Here is a 21,958-nt window from a genome sequence, read left to right on the forward strand (position 1 = left end):
CTGAGGGGCTCATCTTCTGGTACTATATCACAAGTGTTCTGCTGCTATTCATAAGTTTTTCACTGGCCAGTTTTTTCAGAAGTGGACAGCCAAGTCCTTCTTCCTAGTCTGTCTTATTGTGGAAGGTCTGCTGAAATCTGTCTACCATGGGTGACCCTGCTGGTACTTGAAATACTGGTGACATTATCTCCAGCATCACAGCAATACGCAAGCTACCACAGTACGACAAACTGACAGATGAGTGGTGGGGAAGAAAAAGATCTTGGAAGGAGAATGAGTGCGGCAACTGGTTCTTAAAGGCCTACGATCATATAGTGATAATGGAAGTAAAAAAATGAAAGTTATAAAGATTTTATGTTGGAAAAATGTGCACAACTTAGTGATATTGGGTTAAAGAATGCTGGAAGAATCTTGGAATGTTATTGCAGAAGGTATCTTAATGATCATCTAGTTTTACTTCTTAATTTTATAGAATTTAGTGAGCCTTTAAGCCTGATGTTGTAACATAGATAATAATGAGGAAGTCTAGAATGAGAGTTGATAGGTAAAGAAAGGATGATGAGTGTACACATTGATTTGATATATATATATGAATATATATATATGATATTTGATTGTGTTTTTGGTGAAAGTTTACATAGCAAATTAGATTCTCATTTAACAATTTGTATACAAACTGTTCAAAGACATTGGTTACATTTTTCTCAATGTGTCAACATTCTCATTATTTCTGTTCTGGTTGTTCTATTAATTTAGTTACACTGCTCCCTCTTACCTTCTCATCTTTGCTGTAGAGTAAATGTGTACCGTTTGGTCTCATGTCGATGATTTTTTAAAGAAGCACAATACTCACGGATGATATTGTTTATTTTATGAGCCAATCTGTTATTTAGCTGAAAGGTGACCTCTGGGAATAGTTCAGTTCAAAGTTTAAAGGGTGTCTTAAGGATGATAGTCTCAGAGGTTCCTCTAGTCTCAACCGGTCCAGTAAGTCTGTACTTTTTATGAATTCTGTTAGGGTCCATCTGTTGTGTTCCTGATCAGAATAGTCAGTAGTGGTAGCCAAACACCATCTAGTTCTTCTAATCTCATGGTAGATGGGGCCATGGTTTGGATACACTGATTTTTTACGTTCATGTAGAGGTTTTGTTTGGCTTTTGGACATTTAGGCCTAAATAATTACCTAGTGCTGCCATAACCAACTCCTCAGCAACACCACCATAACAAAATATACCACAAGCAGGTGGCTTTTAAAAATAGGAATTTATTTTCTCTCGAGTTTGGAGGCTAGAAATTTAAATCAGGTCTTCAGCTGTAAGGAAAGATCCTTCCTTGTTGGTAACCCCAGGAGTTCATTGGCATTCCGTGGCATTTCACTTCCCCCTGTGTTTGTATCTCTGGGACTATTCTGCTCTTTTTATAAGATCTCTCAGAAGTGATTAGGATTAGAACCAACCCTACTCTGGTATGACCTCATTAATATAACAATAGAAAAATCCTATTTCCAAACAGGGTTATATTTACAAGTACAGGGGTTATAACTTCACCAGATATTTTTGGAGGACATGATTCAATTCATAACAATTATACACTTAGATGGTTGTTGTTAGGTGCCATCAAGATGGTTCCAACTCATAGTGACCCTGTGTACAACAGAACGAAACACTGCCCGCACTGCACCATCCTCATAATCGTTGCTATATTTGAGTCCCTTGTTGCAGCCACTATGTCAGTATATCTCATTGAGGGTCTTCCTCTTTTTTCACTGACCTCTACTTTACCCTTCTCGAGGGACTAGTCTCTTCTGATAATGTGTCCAAAGAACTTGAGATGAAATCTTGCCATCCTTGCTTCTAAGGAGTATTCTGGCTGTACTTCCAAGACAGATTTGTTTGTTCTTCTGGCAGTCCATGGTATATTCAGTATTCTTTGCCAACACCATAATTCAGAGGTGTCAATTCTTCTTCCATCTTCCTTATTCACTGTCCAGCTTTTGTATGCATATGAGGCAATTGAAATACCATGGCTTGGATCAGGCACACTTTCATCCTGAAAGTGACATCTTTGCTTTTTTAACGCTTGGAAGAGGTCTTTTGCAGCATATTTGCCCAGTGCAGTATGTCGTTTGATTTCTTAACTGCTGCTTCCATGGGTATCAATTGTGGATCCAAGCAGAATTAAATCCTTCACAATTTCAATCTTTTCTCCGTTTATCATGATGTTGCTTATTGTTCGATTGTGGATCCAAATAGAATGAAATCCTTCACAATTTCAATCTTTTCTCCATTTATCATGATGTTGCTTATTGTTCCAGTTGTTAGGATTTTTGTTTTCTTTATGTTGAGGTGTAATCCATATTGAAGGCTACGGTCTTTGATCTTTATCAGTGAGTGCTTCAAGTCCTCTTCACTTTCAGCAAGGAAGGTTGTGTCATCTCCATAATACAGGTTGTTAATGAGTCTTCCTCCAATCCTGATGGCCTGTTCTTCTTCGTATAGTCCAGCTTCTCCGATTATTTGCTCAACATACAGATGGAATAAATATGGTGAAAGGATTCAAACCTGACACACACTTTTCCTGACTTTAAACCACACAGTATCCCCTTGTTCAGTTTGAACTACTGCCTCTTGGTCTGTGTAGTTTCCTCACGAGCACAGTTAAGTGTTCGGAATTCCCATTCTTTGCAATGTTATCTGTAATTTGTTATGATCCACGCAGTCGAATGCCTTTGCAGAGTCAATAAAATACAGGTAAACATCTTTCTAGTATTCTCTGCTTTCAGACAAGATCCATCTGACATTAGCAGTGATATCCCTTGTTCTATTGCCTTTTTTGAATCCAGTTGAATTTCTGGCAATTCCCTGTTGATGTACTGCTGCAACTGTTTTGAATTGTCTTCAGCAAAATTTTACTTGCGTATGATATTGTTTGATAATTTCCACATTCTATTAGATCACCTTTCTTTGGAAAGGGCACAAATATGGATCTCTTTCATTCAATTGGCCTGGTAACTGTCTTCCAAATTTCTTGGCATAGATGAGTGAGGACTTCCAACACTCGTCTGTCAGTTTGTCGTATATTGAAATTAGACATTTATAAAGGTAGTTGTTTTCTAAAGCCTATAAGGTCTTAAGTGTTCAATTGTCCATGAGCAACTTTGCCTTATTTACTGAAAATATTACATAGCTTAACATTAAGCTGTTCAGACTTGTATACATAAAACTGTGCCTGGTTTTCTTGCCACAGATTTGAAGGAACATAAGGATAAACAGATGCTTCCTTTAGGGAAGAGGGTGTTACTTTGAAGTTTGACAGATTCTGAATGATAGGCATATTGACATTACTAGAATTTAGGTTTTGAAATGCCGTATATGACTATGCCAAGAAAAAATCAGAAACTAAAGACTAGAGTTGTTTGAGTTTGTTCTTACACTGAAAACATGTCAGTTCCATTTGTTGTCTGATATTGTAGTGCAAGAAAATTTAAATCATGTGAATTGATAATTAAAGTTTTTATCATTTCCCTTCTTAAGAATGATTGGTGATGCCTTGTCATAGCAGATAAAACTCTTCAGCCTATTTTCCAAGAACCTTCACCTGGTCTTTCCCAGTTCTCCAGTTATATCACGTTACCCTTGAGTACACACTGGTCAAAATAGTCACTTTGCTGCTTCTCATTGAAGAACTTTTGGTTCCTTCCCTTTTGCCTTTGATCATGAGTCTGTTACTCCAAAAATTTATTACTTTCTAAACATGGTGAAAACTTGCCTTCTCTAGGAAAACTTCTCTCATTCATTCCATCAGATTTTTACTATTTTCTTGTAGATCTACTCAACTTTTATTCTTTTAAACTGTGATTTTATGCTGTTTCTCTTTAGGTGCTTTTTTGTCCTATATATTTGTTTATAATGTGTATCTAGCTGAGTTATGAAAATATTAGTTTTCAAGTCATATGTCCTCTTGGGTTTTGTAGCTGGCTTGTAACTGGCTTAGTTTTTATAGCGAGCGGACTTTTGAAGCAGAGGATTTCCACTTGCATATGTCTTTCAGGATTAGCCAGTATTATCCCTGTAAAAGTATGTACCATAAATAAAGACTGACTAAAGCATTTGTATAGAGGCCTATATTAACCTCTCATCAGAGTGACATTATGTGGCTTAAAGGATGTAGTTTGCTCTAACTAAGGTGGCCTTTGTCCTTGGCTCAGGAGAAATGACCCTGGGAGTTATTGGGGTGCCTTGGTTTGGGACTTCCAGCCCACACCTGAGAATCTGTGCAGGCAAGTGGTGTCTGGAAAGACCAGAAAAGACTCACCTAGGAGGCTGATATCAACTGAGATCAGAAGGCATGATTTAGCCTATCATTCAGGACTGGCTGATTAAACCCTGAAACAAGGACGCTCAGAGAGATTCCTGGTTGATGAGAACATCTGCTGTTGGAAGGGTAGCATGTCCCTTGGGACATGGAAGCTCCATTTTGGGAACCCTCCCAGAAACTTGCCCTATGTGTCTCTTCATTGTATCCTTTTTGACCATAGATTAATCTGTAGTCATAAGTACGGTATATCCTCTGTAAGTTCTTTGAGTCACTGCAGGGAATTTTTGTACCCAAATGGGCAATAGGAGCCAACAGGTCAGAAGGGGTACCCGAAGGGGTAGTGGGAAACCAGCCCCGAATTTGTGGCCAGCAGGTCAGAAGGTTGGGCTGTCATGTGGACTCCCCAAACTTGCAGCTGGCATCTGCTTATTTGGCAGTCTGAAGGACAGTGTCCTTTTAACTTGTGTGCTCTGACCTAGCTCCAAGTGCCTAGGGACAGAGATAGAGACAGTGCCATGGGGATGGCTGGCGATGAGGGTGGAGAAGTGGGAATGTGAGAACTGGATCAGTCTCCACATTTTTGGGATTGGGTTCATACTGATCCTTACTGTACACATCATCAGAATGTTTATTTTAAAAAATTTAAGCTACTAAGGAATAGTTTCTTACGAGGAATCTCTGACTTACTCAATTTAGTTTATATTGAGAACTTAAAAATGTACATGTGTGTTTCAAAGGTAGAAACAGTCATTAGTAAATATATGTATGATATGAAATAGCCGGGTATTTCATAAATTCCTACTTTTGTTCACATTGTTCAGGCTGCCTGGAATGCCCTCCCAAAAAATACCTACTCAACTCTCATGACCCAGCTAAAGTGTCCTATCTTCTAGAATTCTTTTTCTGAGCCTTTATGGTTTCCTCTTCCCCAGGTAGAACCAAACATGTCTTCCTTTGGGACTCGCTGTATTTTGTGCAGACATCTGTCAGAGCATTCTAAACACTATCAAGTGCTTGGCCGCTAACTGATAGGTTGGCAGTTCAAACTCACTCAGCAACTTCACAGGAGAAGGACCTGGAGATCTGCTTCCATAAAGATTGCAGCCCAGCTACCAAGGACCTCCCTGACAGGGATCACAACAGAGAGGCCCGGACAGGGCAGGAGAAAAATGGAGAACAGAATTTAAATTCACATAAAAAGACCAGACTTAATGGTCTGACAGAGACTGGAGGAACCCCCAAAACTATGGCCCCCAGATGCTCTGTTAACCTAGAACTGAAACCATTCCTGAAGCCCACTCTTCAGACAAAGATTAGACAGGACTATAAAACAAAAAATAATACACGTGAGGAACATGCTTCTTAGTTCAGTCAGATATACGAGACCAAACGGGCAGCTCCTGTCCAAAAGCAAGATGAGAAGGCAGGAAGGGGCAGGAACTGGATGAATGGACACAGTGAACCTGGGGTGGAAAGGTGGAGGGTGCTGTCACATTGTGTGGGCTGCAACCAATGTCACAAAACAACATGTGTATAAATTTTTGAATGACAAATTAAGTTGAGCTTAAACTTTCACCTAAAGCACAGTAACAAAAAGTGAAAAAAGAAAGATTTCAGCCGAGAAAACCCTATGGGGTAGTTCTGCTCTGTCACATGGGGTCGCTATAAGTCGAAAACAACTGAACGGCACCTAATGACAACAGCATGATATGATAGCCTCAAAATTGTTTTTATCTGGCCCACTTTATCTCATGTACACTTCGTGGCTTCAGTAACCTCTGAGGGTGTGACCCCATTACTTTTCCCTAGCTCAGGATTCTCTCCTGGTTATCTCCCCCAAGATGGCTCGGTAACCTGAAACCCAGCAGATTCTAAACTGAGCTCATCATATCTCCTGCATCTTTTCTTTATATTTGTGAATGGCACCATCCAGTTCCTAATTGGGAAATCTAGCGGTCATTCTAATTTCTTTTCTATCCTAACTCTACCTTCTAAATGTTTCTCAGATCCATCACTCTCTCCATCACTGTATGGTTCCTGCCTTTGTTCAGTCCATCATCTCAACTACTGTAGTAACTTCCTGCCTGGTCTCCTAGCCTCCCTGCCATCATCCGATTTCTTACTGTCACCAAAATGATCTTTCTAAAATCTGATCACGTGTTGCTACTAAATGCCTATAGGATACAACCCAAAGTGCACAGCATAACGTAAAGTCTTCTCTGATCTGACCCCTGGCTACTTAACTCTATATCTTGTCACTCTGCACCCCAATTTTCTGAAATATTTTTAGCTTCCCAAACAAACCATACTATTTTCATAACTTCCTACTTTTGCTCATATTGTTCAGGCTGCCTGAAATGCCCTTCCTGACAAATACCTAATCTCATGGCCCTGCTAAAGTATCCCATCTTCTAGAATTCTTTTTCTGAACATTTATGGTTACATCTTTCCCAGGTAGAACCAAACATGCCTTCCTTTGCTGTATACTGTATATACGTTTGTCAGAACAGTCTAAACACTAATGTTCTTAACTGTTTACAAATCAATCTCTCTTCACTGGTATTAAGTTCTTTAAAGGTACAGATATTTGGTCATTTTTATCTTGCCATCATCTGGCACAGTGCTAGACACATGGCATGTGTTCACAAATTATATCTGAGTGAGTTAAAAAAGCCCATTGCCGTCAAGTCGATTCCGGCTCATAGTGACCCTAAAGGGCAGAGGAGAACTGCCCCATAGCATTTCCAAGGAGCGCCTAGTGGATTTGAACTGCTGACCTTTTGGTTAGCAGCCTTAGCTCTTAACCATTACGCCACCAGGGTTTCCTGAGTGATTAGGTTGCTTAATTAATTAATCAATTAATATAATATTTATAGTACTCATATAATCATATAATAGTAATTAAATATATAATTAAATTGCGCTTCATTGGTAAGGGGCAGAGCTAAACTGATTTGCTTGTGTGGATTATCTATTTGTATCCTTTCCTCATTGATCTTGCATAATTATTTTCTTTGGCATTATTCAGAAAAATTATATTGTTATATACTTCAGCTATGCAGGTATGTGTGACCACTTAGGAGTTAGATTTCCAAAACAACACCCACAAAAAATCATCTTTTAACCTAATAATTAACTTTGTGCAGTCACTTAAAGGATTTTCAGTATTTCCCCTTATGGATTCGGGCTGTAAGCTATATGAACTTTTAAATCTGTTTGCATTACCAATAATCTCAAAGATTGAATGCACGATAGAGGCATTTCAGTTTTATTTTGCTTTTATGTTTAATATTCTTTCCATTTAAATTTTGAATAGAACCCAGGAAGTTTTTAAAATAGTGAAATGGTTTATAAATAAATGGTTTTATTGAGAACATAAGAGCTGATATGATAGGAATGCAATTCTTGATATCACATTATCACAACACTTGATATCACTTGATATAACAAGGATAAATTATATAATGAATATATATTCATTGTGTTTGTTTTCAGTCATTTTTACAGATGCGTATGGGCAGTCCACAGGTTACAAACTTCTGACTTACGGACAACTCGTGCTTAAGGACAGACTGCCATAAAGCCTATTATATTAAAAATTTGAGTTAAATACAATGGTTTATAATAACGAACGCATGCACTACCTTGCGACGCTCATGAAAACATTGCACGATTTGGCAATGTTTCTTAAGTATTTTATATGCATACAAAGGCAAAATATATACTGTATACTATGACAAACTTTGACTAATTGAAGCTGAGTAAAAACCGTACGTACCTATTCCGGCTTACCTAGAAATTCGACTCAAAGACAGACTTAGGAATGGATCTCATTTGTAACCCGGGGACTGCCTGTACTCTTTTCTCCAAAAATGATGTCTGTACTGATCGTTGCTGCTGTTGAGTCAGCCTCCAACTCATGGCAACTCTGTGCGTAATGGGATTAGACCACTGTGATCCATGGTGTTTTCACTGGCTGATTTTCAGAAGTAGATTGCCAGGCCTTTCTTCCTAGCTCTGTCTTAGTCTGGAAGCTCCACTGAAGCCCATCACCATCACGGCAGCACGCAAGCCTGTGCTGACAGACAAAGTAGTGGCTGTGTTTGAGGTTCATTGGCTGGAAATAGAACCCAAGTCTCCCACAAAGACGAGAACTCTACCACTGAACCACCACTGTCCTCACGTGCTGATAGTTTTGATATAATATCTTATTTTTTAAAAAAATATGTACCTTTGCCAGGTAATCGTTTTATTATGGTTGAGACAACAGATTTTTCTCAGATGTTTCATGTTCCAATTTGAATAATATTGTGTCTGCTATTATAAAAATGCTGTGGAAATCTGGAAATCATGGATCACTAGTTTTGATTCATAGTGTCTCTTGGAAACTATTCTGTGTGAGAAATGGCCCTGAGCAGATGTGCTTAGTCATAGAATTGCCAGACAGTTCCTTATGTCTTGGCAGCTAGTTTTCTGAGCATACAAAATTGTTTTAAGATAAGAAATAGGGCTTTGCTCTCATTTTCCTATTTCTTCACTCTGTTTTTACTTACAGTCACTCCTTATTCAAAAATGTTTATCTTTCTCGACCTTGAAGGGATGGAAAGAATAATATTAGACTTTATTTATAGAACATGTTGGTCAAGAGTAGAAACTTCACTTGGAACTTTGCCTTTAATAGTAGATTACCAGTGTATTTCAAAATATGGTTGTTACTGATATTTATATTTTATTTTGCAAATACTCTACATTTGCACACCTAACCTAAAAATGTGCTTCTATATGGTTTGAAGTATAAGACGCATGGGGTTTGAAGTTAGACAGCTCTGGATTTGTATTCTCTTTCTGCCATTTACTGGTTGGTTGACTTAGGCAAGTTCCTCAACTGCATGAACTTCAGTTTCCTCATCTCATCTTTATAATGGAAATTGACCTTCCTTGAAGTGTTGCAATATACTATGCCTCTGATTGTCTTTTCTCTCCATTCTTCTTTAGTACGCACCTTATATAGATAGACTTGTATAATCTTTACAAAGTAGATACTAATAGAATTGGGAGTTGATATTAATGTTGTAGTAAGTAAACAGAAGATTATTTTCTTCTCTAGATCTGGGAAATCAGTTTTACCTTTGTTGCTACTGCAATTTCTAGGGCCAGAGGAAACGTTCTTGTCTTTCTCTCTCCTATCAAATTGTATCCCATTTCTTGCCAACTCTGCAATCTTAAATGTTTCTATTTCTTGTTGCATTTTGTTCCATCTGTTACATTCTTTCTTTCTTGAAACCCTAGTCTCTCTCTTATTGCAGGGCTTTCCCAAGCTCTCAGATACATAGATTTTCACTCCCCTGATGACTCCTTAGATTACTGTATTTTTTCCTTCCCATGCTTTCAAATTGCTTGGAAGAAGAATCTGTATTTGCTATAGTAACTCTCTGAAATTTCTTTCAATCTGGATTTGGCCCCACCCCTCTGTTCTTTTTAAGATTACTGGTACCTTTCTTTTTTTTTGCCAAATTCAATGGCCTAAAAAAAATAAAATAAAACTTCCCTTTTCCTTGGTTGTTGGTTCTTTATTATTGATTTTTCTTTCCTTCTTGAACATATCTCTGCTAGACCTTTTTTGTTTACATCCTGATTTTTTTCTCTGATCTTTGTGGGCATTTTTTTCTTTTCTTCCATTTCTTTCTCCTACCTACCATATGTAGGCAGGTACCTTAGGTAGGCGGAGCCCTGGTGGCATAGTTGTAAAGAGCTTGGCTGCTAACCAAAAGGTCAGCAGTTCAAATCCACCAGCCACTTCTTGGAAACCCTATGGGGCAGTTCTGCTTTGTCCTGTAGGGCCACTATCAGTTGGAACTGACTCGACGGCACCTTACAACAACCACCGTAGGTAGATAGGTAGGTACTATATGCTGTTGTTAGGTGCTGTCGAGTCGATTCCAACTCATAGTGGCCCTGTGTTCAACAGAAAGAAACACTGCCTGGTCCTGCGCCATCCTCACAATTGTTGCTATGTTTGAGCCCATTGTTGCAGCAACTGTGTCAATCCATCTTATTGAGGGTCTTCCTCTTTTTCGCGGACTCTCTACTTTACCAAGCATGATGTCTTTCTCCAGGGACAGGTAATCTGTCCAAAGTACATGAGATGAAGTCTCACCATTCTTGCTTCTAAGGAGCATTCTGGCTGTACTTCTCTTGTGTTACACAATTTTTCTGTTCTCAGATGATCACATCTAACTTACCCAACTTGAACTTTCATCTGAATAATAATGTTTCCCAATATGTACCTCTGGCTTTGATCACTTTTCTAAGCTCCACGCTTGAATTCTTAAGGCAGTGGTTTTCAAACTTTTTATGTTTTTAGTAGCAGAACTCTCAAAAAAAGAAATCTTGTACATCCAAACCAAAAACCCATTGCCACTGAGTCGATTTTGACTCATTGTGACCCTATAGGACAGAATAGAACTGCCCCATAGGGTTTCCAAGGAGTGGCTGGTGGATTTGAGCTGCCAACCTTTTTAATTAGCAGCCATAGCAGGCTGTAGCTCTTAACCACTGCACCACCAGGCCTCCATCTTATACATAGAACCCCAATATATAAAACTGATCAAATGGAACTGCTATGATTGAAGAAAGGGGTGGAGATCTTCCCCATCTTAGTAACTGGTACTATCATCAAACCTAGGAATTTTGCTTGATTTCTCTCTTTCACTTCACCCCCACATCCAAATCATAGTGGCTCCATATCCAGATTATCACGAATCCAGTGGTCCCCACTTCCACCTCTACCACAAGCCGTCAATATCTCTCACTTGCAGTTGTTTCCTAACTGATCTCCCTGCTTCCGCGCTTATCCCACTGCAATTTATTCTCCACACATCAGCCCAAGTGGTCTCCCCAACGCATAAAACGTATCACATCATTCACCTGCTTAAAACCCTCCAGTGGGTTTCTCTTACAGTTGGAACAAATTCCAAAATTCTTACTATGTCCAAAAGGCACCTATGTGATCTGACCTCTGCCTTCTTCTCTGATTTAATCTTCCTCTGGAAGATGAAAGTGATACATCCTAGCCTAGTTATCATGCTGTATCTTTCTCAGACCCTTTGCTTTTATTGTTAAATCTCTGTCTATAGCTCTTCCACCTTCATCTTCTTAAGCTGACTTCATCATCCTTTAGGTCTTAGCTCAAATATACCTTTCTTAGAGGAGCTATCCCTGATGGCCTAAGTCTCTCTCCCATCGCTCTGTGTAGTTTTCATCATAGCTTTATTACTTTCTTAAATTGCCTGAAACAAACATTTATTCGTTTGCATGTTTATCATCTGTCTCCCTCTACTGCAATATAAACTTTATGAGGACAGAGATTTTGTTTTCCTTATTTCCCACTATATCACCAGTGCTAACAATACTGCTTAGTATAGTTTATGTAGGTGCTGAGTAAATTAACTCTAAAAAAAAAAATCCATTGCCATGGAGTCGATTGTGACTCATAGAGACCCTATAGGACAGAGTAGAATTGCCCCATAGGGTTTCGTAGGAGCGGCTGGTGGATTCAAACTGCTGACCTTTTGGTTAGCAGCCATAGCTCTTAACCACTGCACCACCAGGGCTCCCAGATTAACTCCAGGGCTTCTAAAATGCAATTTAAAAAAAAAAAAAAAAACTAAATGACTTACCAACACTTGAAGCTCAACATGTCCAGGCTCTATTCATAGTACTTGCATGTTATAAGCATTTAATAAATATTTGTTCCAAGAAAAAGTGAATGGAATCCCATCCCTTAAATTCTCTTTGTAAAATGTATGTCAAGCAGTGTTGCCATCACTCGTTTAAACATTTCCTACCTCTTGCTCACTTACTATCATCATATATAATTTGCCAAATTATATATGATCAAATATGTTTAAATATAGTTAATAGTTAATCAATATATTTAATCAAGTACACCTTCTTCTCACTTATCGACTATCTTGTTATCCAACATTTCATATTCACAATAGTAAAAATTCTACTATCCAACTATTTTGAGCATTAATGACATATGTCTGGCAGTAATGAATGCTGAGGTGTGAGACGAGAGTAACACTGGCTTTGATGGTTGAGGTTATGTGTCAACTTGACTGGGCCATGATTTTCAGTGATTTGGTAGTTGTATAATGATGTAATTTGACGGTGTGTCATGATGTAACTTGGCAGTTATGTAATGATATAATTTGCCAGTTATGTAATGATCTAGTCAACCTCCATTTTGTGATCTGATGTGGTCATCCTCCGTGTTCACATAATACTAATTTCACATAATGACCTGGTCTTTGGAATGTAACCAGGTTGATAAGTGAAAACCCAGTGCTGTTGAGTCGATTCCAGCAGGGTGTATATTTAACCAATGTATTGGTTAAAGAGAGAGATAGAACCAGCATTCTAGTTCATTCTTTTTCATAAGTTCAGGTCAAAATTCCTAAAGTTCAGCTCTGATCCAATTATTTGAGCATTTCCCTATTGCCTTTAAATTAACACATTATTTTGTCAATTGAAAGTATTGGCATTGTAGCTTCCATAGACTTTCCAGTCTTATTTCCTGTCTTCCCTGAATAAGTCCTACATTTGCCTACCTTTATGCTTTTGCTGTCTTGTTCCCTCCTGAAGCTTTCTCTTGGTCTCTATTTGTGAGAAATCCCATTCCTCTGCCAATTCTTGTCTCAAATACCTCCCACTCCAATATTCTCTCAGCTAAATGAAAATACATTACCTCCCACATGCACATATATTTTCATCTTTTGTGGTGCTTTGTCTGTTTTGTGGGCTTCCTAAGGATCACTGTATCTTGCCTATCTTTGTGTTTTTAACCACCTTACCATAGTGTCTCAAGCACCGGGGGTATATGGTAAACATGTATTGAGCATGTCCAGTGCATAAGAGGTTTGTATAACCTGCTTAATAATCGTTGCTGTTGTTAGGTGCTACAAATCATAACAACCTTATGTACAACAGAACAAAACACTGCCTGGTCCATGATGAATATAAATTAACATTTTCTCTGCTTTGTCAGTGGTACTCAGAGTTGTATGACTCCAGAACTGCGCTTGTAATCATTCTTTAGGAAAAGAGTAACATGTCAATTGTGTAGATATTTTGTAAAATCTAATATATCAGTTCTCAGTTCTGGCTGCACATCAGAATCACCTCTAAGAGATTCTGAAAAATAAAGATGACCAGGTACCACTTCCAGACATTCTGAATGAGTAAGTCTGAGGTAGAGCCTGTGAATATATAGTTTTAAAAAGCTCACAGGTGATTGTCTTACCACTAGTAGTATGTTATAAAATTATATTCTGACATAGAAATTAGAATGTTAAATTACCTTAAATTGCATATAATTTTGAATTTACTTAAATGGCATATAATTTAAATTGTATACAAATCAACTATTTAATGACTTAAGAGCCACTATTTTAAAAAAAATGATAAGTCATTACATGAACTATTAATGTCCATTGCTTTAGGGTTTTTTCATAAGGCTTCTGTTTTCCAAAAAATTTAATCATTAGACTTCCACTAAAGATTGGAAATGAGAAAATAAAATAAAAGTTTTTCCAGTTTTGCTACTTGTTATGAGTTTCCTAAAAGCTATAGTGATTTGAAAAGTTTAAAACTTTGTCTAAAATTATATTTAGGAACTTTCTAAAGTTTTTAAGCTTGAATCATTGACTTTATTACATTGGATAATTGTTATTGCTGTTGAGTCAATTCTAAATAATGGCCTACGAAAGTATTATTAAAGTATCGAATGTAGACATTCTTCTTGGATGTTAAAGAGAAAAAATTAAGAATACATATCAAATTGGTAAAAACTGGGTTTTATTTCTCTTGGAATGTTGCCATTTTTCACTGTACCAAAGAAATACTGGAAACATTTTTAGTCTTGGTTTGAGATGCAGGAAGAAACAAGTAAAAACTTAAAATAGACCCATTGTATTTGATGTTAAATCTAAAGGAAATATGTTGATAATTAAGGTTTAAATTTCTTTTCCAAGTTAATGCTGATTCCTATAAGTCTAGTATTAAACCCTATCCTTTGTTATATTTTACTTGACAGGAAGTTTTATACTTTAAAATTTTAATTTGAATACCTAATAGTTTAAGTAATGAAAAATTACATTGAAAAAAATCCCAGAAAATTTAAATTGATTGACAAGGGAGCATACTTGACAATGAAATAATATGCTTTTAAAAAATATTCCTTTGAAGCAAAAATAAAATTTTTGATAATTATGACATTAAGAATATTAATATTTAACTCATTACTGTACATATTCTTGTTATTTTTTAATCAAATTGTCTTTTCTACACTGAAAACTGTTTTTGACCTTTATAAAATTATATCCACAAGCAGACATATAGTGAAAACATTTACATATAAAATAGTATGAATATATAGTTATTAGAGTTCCTTTATAAAATAGAATTAGGTTAATTTTTGTTGGTTCCTTCAAAGATTTCACAGGTTTGTATGTTTGAAAGGGCTTACAAGACTCCACAGGGCATATAAAGGATATTGTGGAGCAAGAGAAAGAGAGTTTAGGTAAGTATTGAGGGTCCCAGGCACCACAAGTTCCTCAGGGTCGTTATTCACACGCAGAAATACTTTGTCTCCAGATTGAACCACCGAGATTTGTGCAATGAATCTTGGCTTTGGGAGCGCTCAAGGCAGAAGTTCCCATCCAGGTCTTTTTATGGCTCCCTGGTCACATAGTTCAGCCTGGCTCTCTAACCGGTTATGCCAGATAAAAACCATCAGTAAACAAATTAGCTCTGGGGGTAGGCAGGGGAGATTCAGACTTTAAACAGCACATCGTATATCTTGGCCAAAAGTCAAGCCTCAACATTTATGCATCCTCAGAGCTTTACCAGTCCAGCTGTAAATTAACTCTGTCCTACACAGTTCCTGACAACTTAATTTTAAAAAGAGCAAGAAGATAATGATAACTTACATTTGTATAAATTAAATCTATAAAGTGCTTTATGCATTAACAGATTTGAACTTTATATCGATTCTGTGAGCTAAATGGGGAAATTGTTTTTAATCTCCATTTTACAGATCCAATACTGAGACTCAGAGAGCTTAAGTAATTGGCCCAGTTCACATGGCTTTTGTGGTGGTAGAGCCAGATCTTGAACACAGGCCATGTAACTTTTATTCTAGAATTTTTTCAGTATTTCATGTCAGAAGTAGATATAAAGAATCATTTACTTCTTTTCTAGCTATCTTGTTGAATACTGTGGGAATAAATAAATTATGTAAAACTACTTATCCCCCCCAATAGTATTTTGTGTTTTAGAGAATATAATAATTTAAATGCTTTTAGAATATTTTTCTTTTTATGACTTACAAAAATAGGCCTAGGACCAGTGTCTGATTTTTTTTCTTTTTACTTATGTAATAGGAGAGAGATTCTATTTCAGAGGAATATGAGATAACATGTATTTGGAAGAATTGTTCACAAAGTTATTATCATTCTAGGATTTTCCATATATGACTATCAAATTGAATGTGCAAGATCTAAGCAATATATCAAGATACAGTTTTACCTGTGCTTATTTCTGTCTTTCTCCTTTTCTCTTACCATCTCTTTCATTTATTTATGATGTATTTACTTGTCTGCTGTGGGCCAGGTACTTTGTTAGCTTCTGAAGGTTTAAAAATGAATAGGATGTGGTCCTTGCCTTTAATGATCTTCCATCCTTTTTTTTTTTTTTAACTCAATTCTGTAAGAAAGAGCTCTTATAGTACTGATTACAAGCCAGTGTGAACAGTTAATAATGTACAAAGTATTATGTATTCTGAGCACTAGAATTATAGGGTCTTTTTTCTTGGAAATGTTAGGGAAGACTTGAGATGGGGAGACTTTTAAGCTAGATCTTAAAGATTGAGGAATTTGTCAGAAAAAAGAGGGAGGAGACCAGTCTAATCAAACATGTGAGAAAAGAGACAAGGATATATTTAAGAAACAGTGGATTAGTAGTCTGTTATACCTGGAACATAAACAGTAGTCTGTTATACCTGGAGGGGTGTCTTAGTTATCTGGTGCTGCTGTAACAGAAATACCACAAGTGGGTGGCTTTAACGAACAGAAACTTATTTTCTCATGGTTTAGGAGGCTAGAAGTTTGAATTCAGCACACCTGCTCTAGGGGAAGGCTTTCTCTGTCAGCTCTGGCAGAAGGTCCTTGTCTTTTCAGTTTTTGTTCCTCAGTTCCTTGGGGATCTTCATGCAGGCTGGCATCTATCTTTCCCATCTGTGCTTCCTTGCTTCTTTTCCTAATATGCTCTTTTATATCTCAAAAGTAATTGACTTAAGATGTATCCTACACTGATACGGCCTCATTAACATAACAAAGTAAAACTCTGTTCCCAAATGGGAGTATATCCACAGGTATAGGGGCTAGTGTTCCAATACATATTTTGGGACACATTTCAAACCATACAGTGGGAAACTGGCAAAAGATGAGTCTCTTTGAGGTCATTCTTTATGCCAAAAGAAGTATGGAACCAGAAATTTTTTTTAAACAGGAATTTTCATCACTAGATAATTTTTCCAGATAAAAGTGTATTATAAAAGATGAACTGAAGAGGAGAGCAGCAGGAAAGAGATCAATTTGGAATCTATTGGAATAGCCCTGGGATGTAGTGATGGGCCAAAGGTTGGGCCATGGACGTGGAAATGGAATACACAGTTGAGAGACAATTTAGAAGTAAAATCATTAGAAAAATTAGATAGAAATGAGGGAAGCATCTGTTATAAAGTTTTGGTCTTGGGAGATTAATCCACCTTCCTGTTGTTGAACTCAAGTTTGCTGAGACTCAGTGTGGTCAAGTGGATTTCTTAACGCTGCATTACTAGTTAGTGACAGCACTGAGTTCCTGACTCCAGTCAAGTGTTCTCCACATCGCACCTTACTTCCTCTGTGCCTCTAACAGATAATTTGTAATAAATTATGCTATGATCTTGTTTGTTTATAGTTTACAGTGCACTTTAACATACATTATTTTACTTCTTCAATAACCCTTCGAGACAAGCGGAACAAGCGTTATTATCCCCTTTCTGAAAGCAAGAAAACAAAGTCAATGCTGGTGCTGTGCTTTCTCAAAGTTTTCTCAGTTTTATCTTTACTATGCAAATATCTTAGGCCATAAATTTTTATTTTTAAAGTATATAGAATTTTATAACTGATAGACTCACGGTTGATTTATATAGTTGATGTGCTCCTGGAATTTTTCCTAAGCTTAAACTATATTTTAAATCTATTGTTGTAAGGTGGGTTTTTTTGTTTTTGTTTTGTCATTTGGTGAATCATTTTGCAAGTAGAAAAATCTATTTGATGTTTGATGAAGTCATATTTTTATGCACTGGATTTATTGAAAGCAAACCATTTTTGTAAATGCTCTATCTTATTAATGGGACCATTTTTTGGTAGACAATATATCATAGAGGACTCTGTTTAAATACCAATTTCACTACTTACTGTGAATCCTTAGGCAAATTGCTAAACAACCTTGCTATCAACCTTGCTGTCCTCAACTTCAGTATGATACAATAAGTACTTTATTCACAGGGTTATTATGAGTGTTAAATGAAATGATCTCTGGAAAGCATTTAAGGCAGTTCCTGGCCCCTAGTAACTATTTTAGCTATTATTAAATTTTTGTTGCCTGTTTTTTGTTTTCTTCCCAACAGGAAAGCCTGTTTTTGTTTTTACTGGAGGCCCAAGTGGCAGGTGACAGTTCATAAAATGGCTTCAGAGGTGGGAGGTAGAAAGGAAACAAAAAATAAGCTGGGGCGGGAAAGAAAAACAACCCGGAGGAGGTAGGAGCTGGCTGGGTTCTTCTCAGCCTGATTTAGGGGAGGGAATTGGCATCTCTGAATGATAAGGATGGATCCTTTCCTCCAACCCTTGGTATGGGGAGACAAAAAAAAAAGGAAAAGTCTATTGCTTTGGCTTTCCTGAGTCTCAAGTAAAAGAAGAAAAGCCAATGTTTTGATGCCATGAATTACGGGAAAGGGGAAGGAGAGGCTGGGAAGGGTGCAGGTCAATTGGAAAAACTGGCAGATACCAGATGGTAGCTCTGGGTGACCTTACAGTTAGAATCACTCCAGTATGGCGGTTTTGGGGGATCCCCACTGTTGATGGGGGCTGAGGCCTCAGGGGCTGTGGGCTGCCAGCCAGGGGGCTGCTGCTGTTGCCACTGGAAGTAGGGGTAGTTTCATGGGCACTGGGGCTCAGGCTGGGAACCATCAGTGGGCCTTGGCTGGGCTTGGTCTCACCGTCCCCACCATATGTGGTAGGCTGCTGGGGTAGCCTGGGGCGGAAAGTCCTTCAGTACCTGAACCGGAATCTGGGTGGGGGGAACTGCTCAAGCAGAAGACCTCTTTAAGGTGTTAAAAAGCAAAGGTGTCACTTTGAGGACTAAGGTGCACTGGACCCAAGTCAAGATATTTTTAATCGCCTCATAGTGCATGTGAAAGCAGGACAATGAATAAGAAAAACCAAAGAAGAACTGATGTCTTTGAATTATGGTGTTGGCAAAGAATATTGAATATACCATGGACTGTCAGAAGAACAAACATATCTGTCTTGGAAAAAGTACAGCCAGAATGCTCCTTAGAAGAGGATGGCGAGGCTTTGTCTCATGTACTTTGGGCATGTTATCAGGAGGGACCAGTTCCTGGAGAAGGACATCATGCTTGGTAAAGTAGAGGGTCAGTGAAAAAGAGGAAGACCCTTGATGAGATGGACTGACACTGTGGCTGCAACAGTGAATTCAAACATAGCAATGATTACGAGGAGGGTGCAGGACCGGGCAATGTTTTGTTCTGTCATATATAGGGTTGCTATAGTTGGAACCAACTTGGTGGCACCTAACAACAATCACAACATGGTTTTATGTTAATCAGTAATGTAATTATAAATACTGTTAAAGGGTCAAAAGTATATGAAATAAGTTGCATTTTCTTATAAATTCTGCAGCAAGTAATTTCTTCAAATTCAGTGGCACTAATATGATTTATATTTACAGTGTGTACATAAAATATAATTAAGAAATAAATACCTACAGCAAAGTAGCTTATTTTCTTAAAAAAAGTATTTTTACATATAATCAAAGTTTTCTATATTCATACTCAGTGCTTAATTAGTATGATATTAAAAATCTTTTATTCTGTTATATCCAACTTTGAACTGAAACTACTCGCAGAGGTCACCTTTCAGCTAAATAATAGATTGGCTCATAAAATAAACAATATCACCTGTGTGGCAGGGAGTGGGGGCGGAGAAAGTCTTATATCATTGTTCTAAAATCATTTCCCATAGGGAGTCAAAAAAGGTATTAAAACTTAATATTGTTATATGTTCAGAAAATGTGGTTTATTTTTTATTGTTTGTCGTTTGCGGCTAAAGTCTCTGGATAAAGTAAATATTAAACTATCATGGGGCAAATTTTTTAATTTATTATGTTAAGAGGTTACATAACACATACTTCTGGTGTTTAAGGAATAATCAAGTTATTGAAGCTTGGGTTCATTTTCATGAAAAGGCCAATCAGTAATCCTTCTCTAGCTCTATAAACTTCAGGAAATTATAGAAATAACTATATTTTACTAAGTGCACCAGTCTGTTGTTAGGTAATTTATCAAGGTGCTAACATTCTTTTTCATGAGATATATTGAATTATTTGAGTATAAAATATCCAAAATGAAGTATTAATGACGCCTGCTTTGCACCCTCCATTTAGCTATATTTTTCCTCTTTATTCTCTTTCACATGCACTTTATTCATAATAAGGAATCTTTCAGCATTTACCCCTTATATGTATTTTTAGGTACAATAGTTAGTACTACATTTTACCAAATCTAGATTTGTTTTCTAATTTTTTAATCTTTATGGTCTGTTAAAGCAATGTTCATTAATTTATTTTCTTTGTTAGGCAAGCCAAGTTAGATCTGAGAGTTGCAGCAGCAAAAGTGGAAGAGTTAACCAAAGTGACTGAGAATCTTCAAGGACAGATACAAAAGAAGGTATTCATTTTTCTATTTCTGAGATAATTGAATGCCTATAGTTTAGTTTTTTGTATGCTTTATTGTTCATCTATTTTGTATTAGGTGTTGAAGAGGGTTACTAGAAGATGAATTTGTCATTTCATTGCCCCCAAAATGTAAAGTATGAAACTAGGAAGTAAATCATAATATTGGAAATAATTTTATAAAACATTTTTTTATTTCCATTCACTTTAAACTCATTAAAACTTCATAATCATCCCTAAGCCATCACTACTGAAATGCAAATTAAGCAAGATGAAATTTTGGTCAGTTGGTTATACATAGGTGAAAGAAAAGCATTTAATACTACGTTTTGTTTCGTACGTCATTTTGTGTTATTTATTAAAATATTTGTTAGCATAATAGACTCTAGTTTGCTGCACATGTAAGAGAAATTTAAGGAGACTGTCAAGGAAAGATCAGGCTTTAGATTTATATGGGTCTAGCTATTAAAGATTCTAGCTCTGACACTTACTAGGTGTGTACTTTCCTAAGCTTTATATCCTGATCTGTAAAAAGTTGATGATAGATATCCAATAATGGTAGATTTCTGAAAGACTTATATGAATCCTCCCAGAGATAAGTTACAAAAATTAGATAAATTTTTTAAAACACTGGGCAGTATTCAAAAACAGAAAGAAACTGTGAGTTTGTGGCTTTCTGAGCTGAGAGTTCTCTCTAAACCCTACAGCTATGACTTTGGAAAACAGCAGCAGAAAATAGTAGCCTTGTATGGGCTTAAGATGCCCAAGATCAGAGTTTAGGGTTGGAAAAGCAGTTGGAAATTTAAAGAGGAAATCGTGGCAGCAAGAGAACCACAAAAAGAATGAAGCCTAAATTCTGAGAATAAACTCTTGACTGTGTCCATGGCTGACAACTAAACTGTGCATATGGGAGTGTGGGGAGAGGGATCAGTGACCCTAGAGAATCCAGTGAAAAAACATGCAAATCCTAGAGAAACCTACTCTTGAAACATAGTCATTTAGAACTAGACATTTGAGTTTGCTGCTATTTATAATTGAGTACTGTGTACAGTTCAGGCTGCAGAATACTGAAGACTTATGGGTTTGAAGTATCAGATGACAGACCCCAAAGCTGGCAGAGCAACTGGAAATTACAGGGGAATCACTAGGAGCAAGGAATTCACAAAGAGATTGAGCCCCATCTCTGCCCAAATCCTTGACTGACCCTCAGATTATGCAGGCACAGGGAGGTCTCCTGGCGGTCTAGCTCAAAAAGCAACAGGGGAAAGTAATAAGAACTGGTCACATATATCAGCTGCTGCACACTGTAGAGGAGACATATTTCAAAGTTTGAATCCAAGGAAGATAATTACTTAGCTGAAGAAAAAAATCAATAATCCTCAAAAGAACAAAACAGAATCCAGAGTCACTGCAATGTATTATCTACTATATCCAGTTTTCAACCAAAAAATACTAAACAGGAAAGTGTGACCTGCTAAAGGCAGTCAGTAGAAACTGACTCTGAGTGGGCCCAGCTGTTGGATTTAGCAGGCAGAGACTTCAAATCAGCTACTATAAATAT

At 37.1% G+C, this 21,958-nt stretch overlaps 1 protein-coding gene across 1 annotated transcript in view; it reads left to right on the top strand.

Moving 5' to 3' along the window:
- Positions 1–21,958, top strand: part of SCLT1 (sodium channel and clathrin linker 1) — a 202,004-nt gene that overhangs the window by 73,670 nt on the left and 106,376 nt on the right. The window contains exon 10 of the mRNA XM_004389281.2: positions 20,302–20,392. Coding sequence (XP_004389338.1) covers positions 20,302–20,392 — 91 coding nt within the window. The remainder of the gene's footprint in view (positions 1–20,301; positions 20,393–21,958) is intronic.

Source organism: Trichechus manatus, unplaced genomic scaffold (assembly GCF_000243295.1).
Source record: "Trichechus manatus latirostris isolate Lorelei unplaced genomic scaffold, TriManLat1.0 scaffold00239, whole genome shotgun sequence".
NCBI lineage: Eukaryota > Metazoa > Chordata > Mammalia > Sirenia > Trichechidae > Trichechus > Trichechus manatus.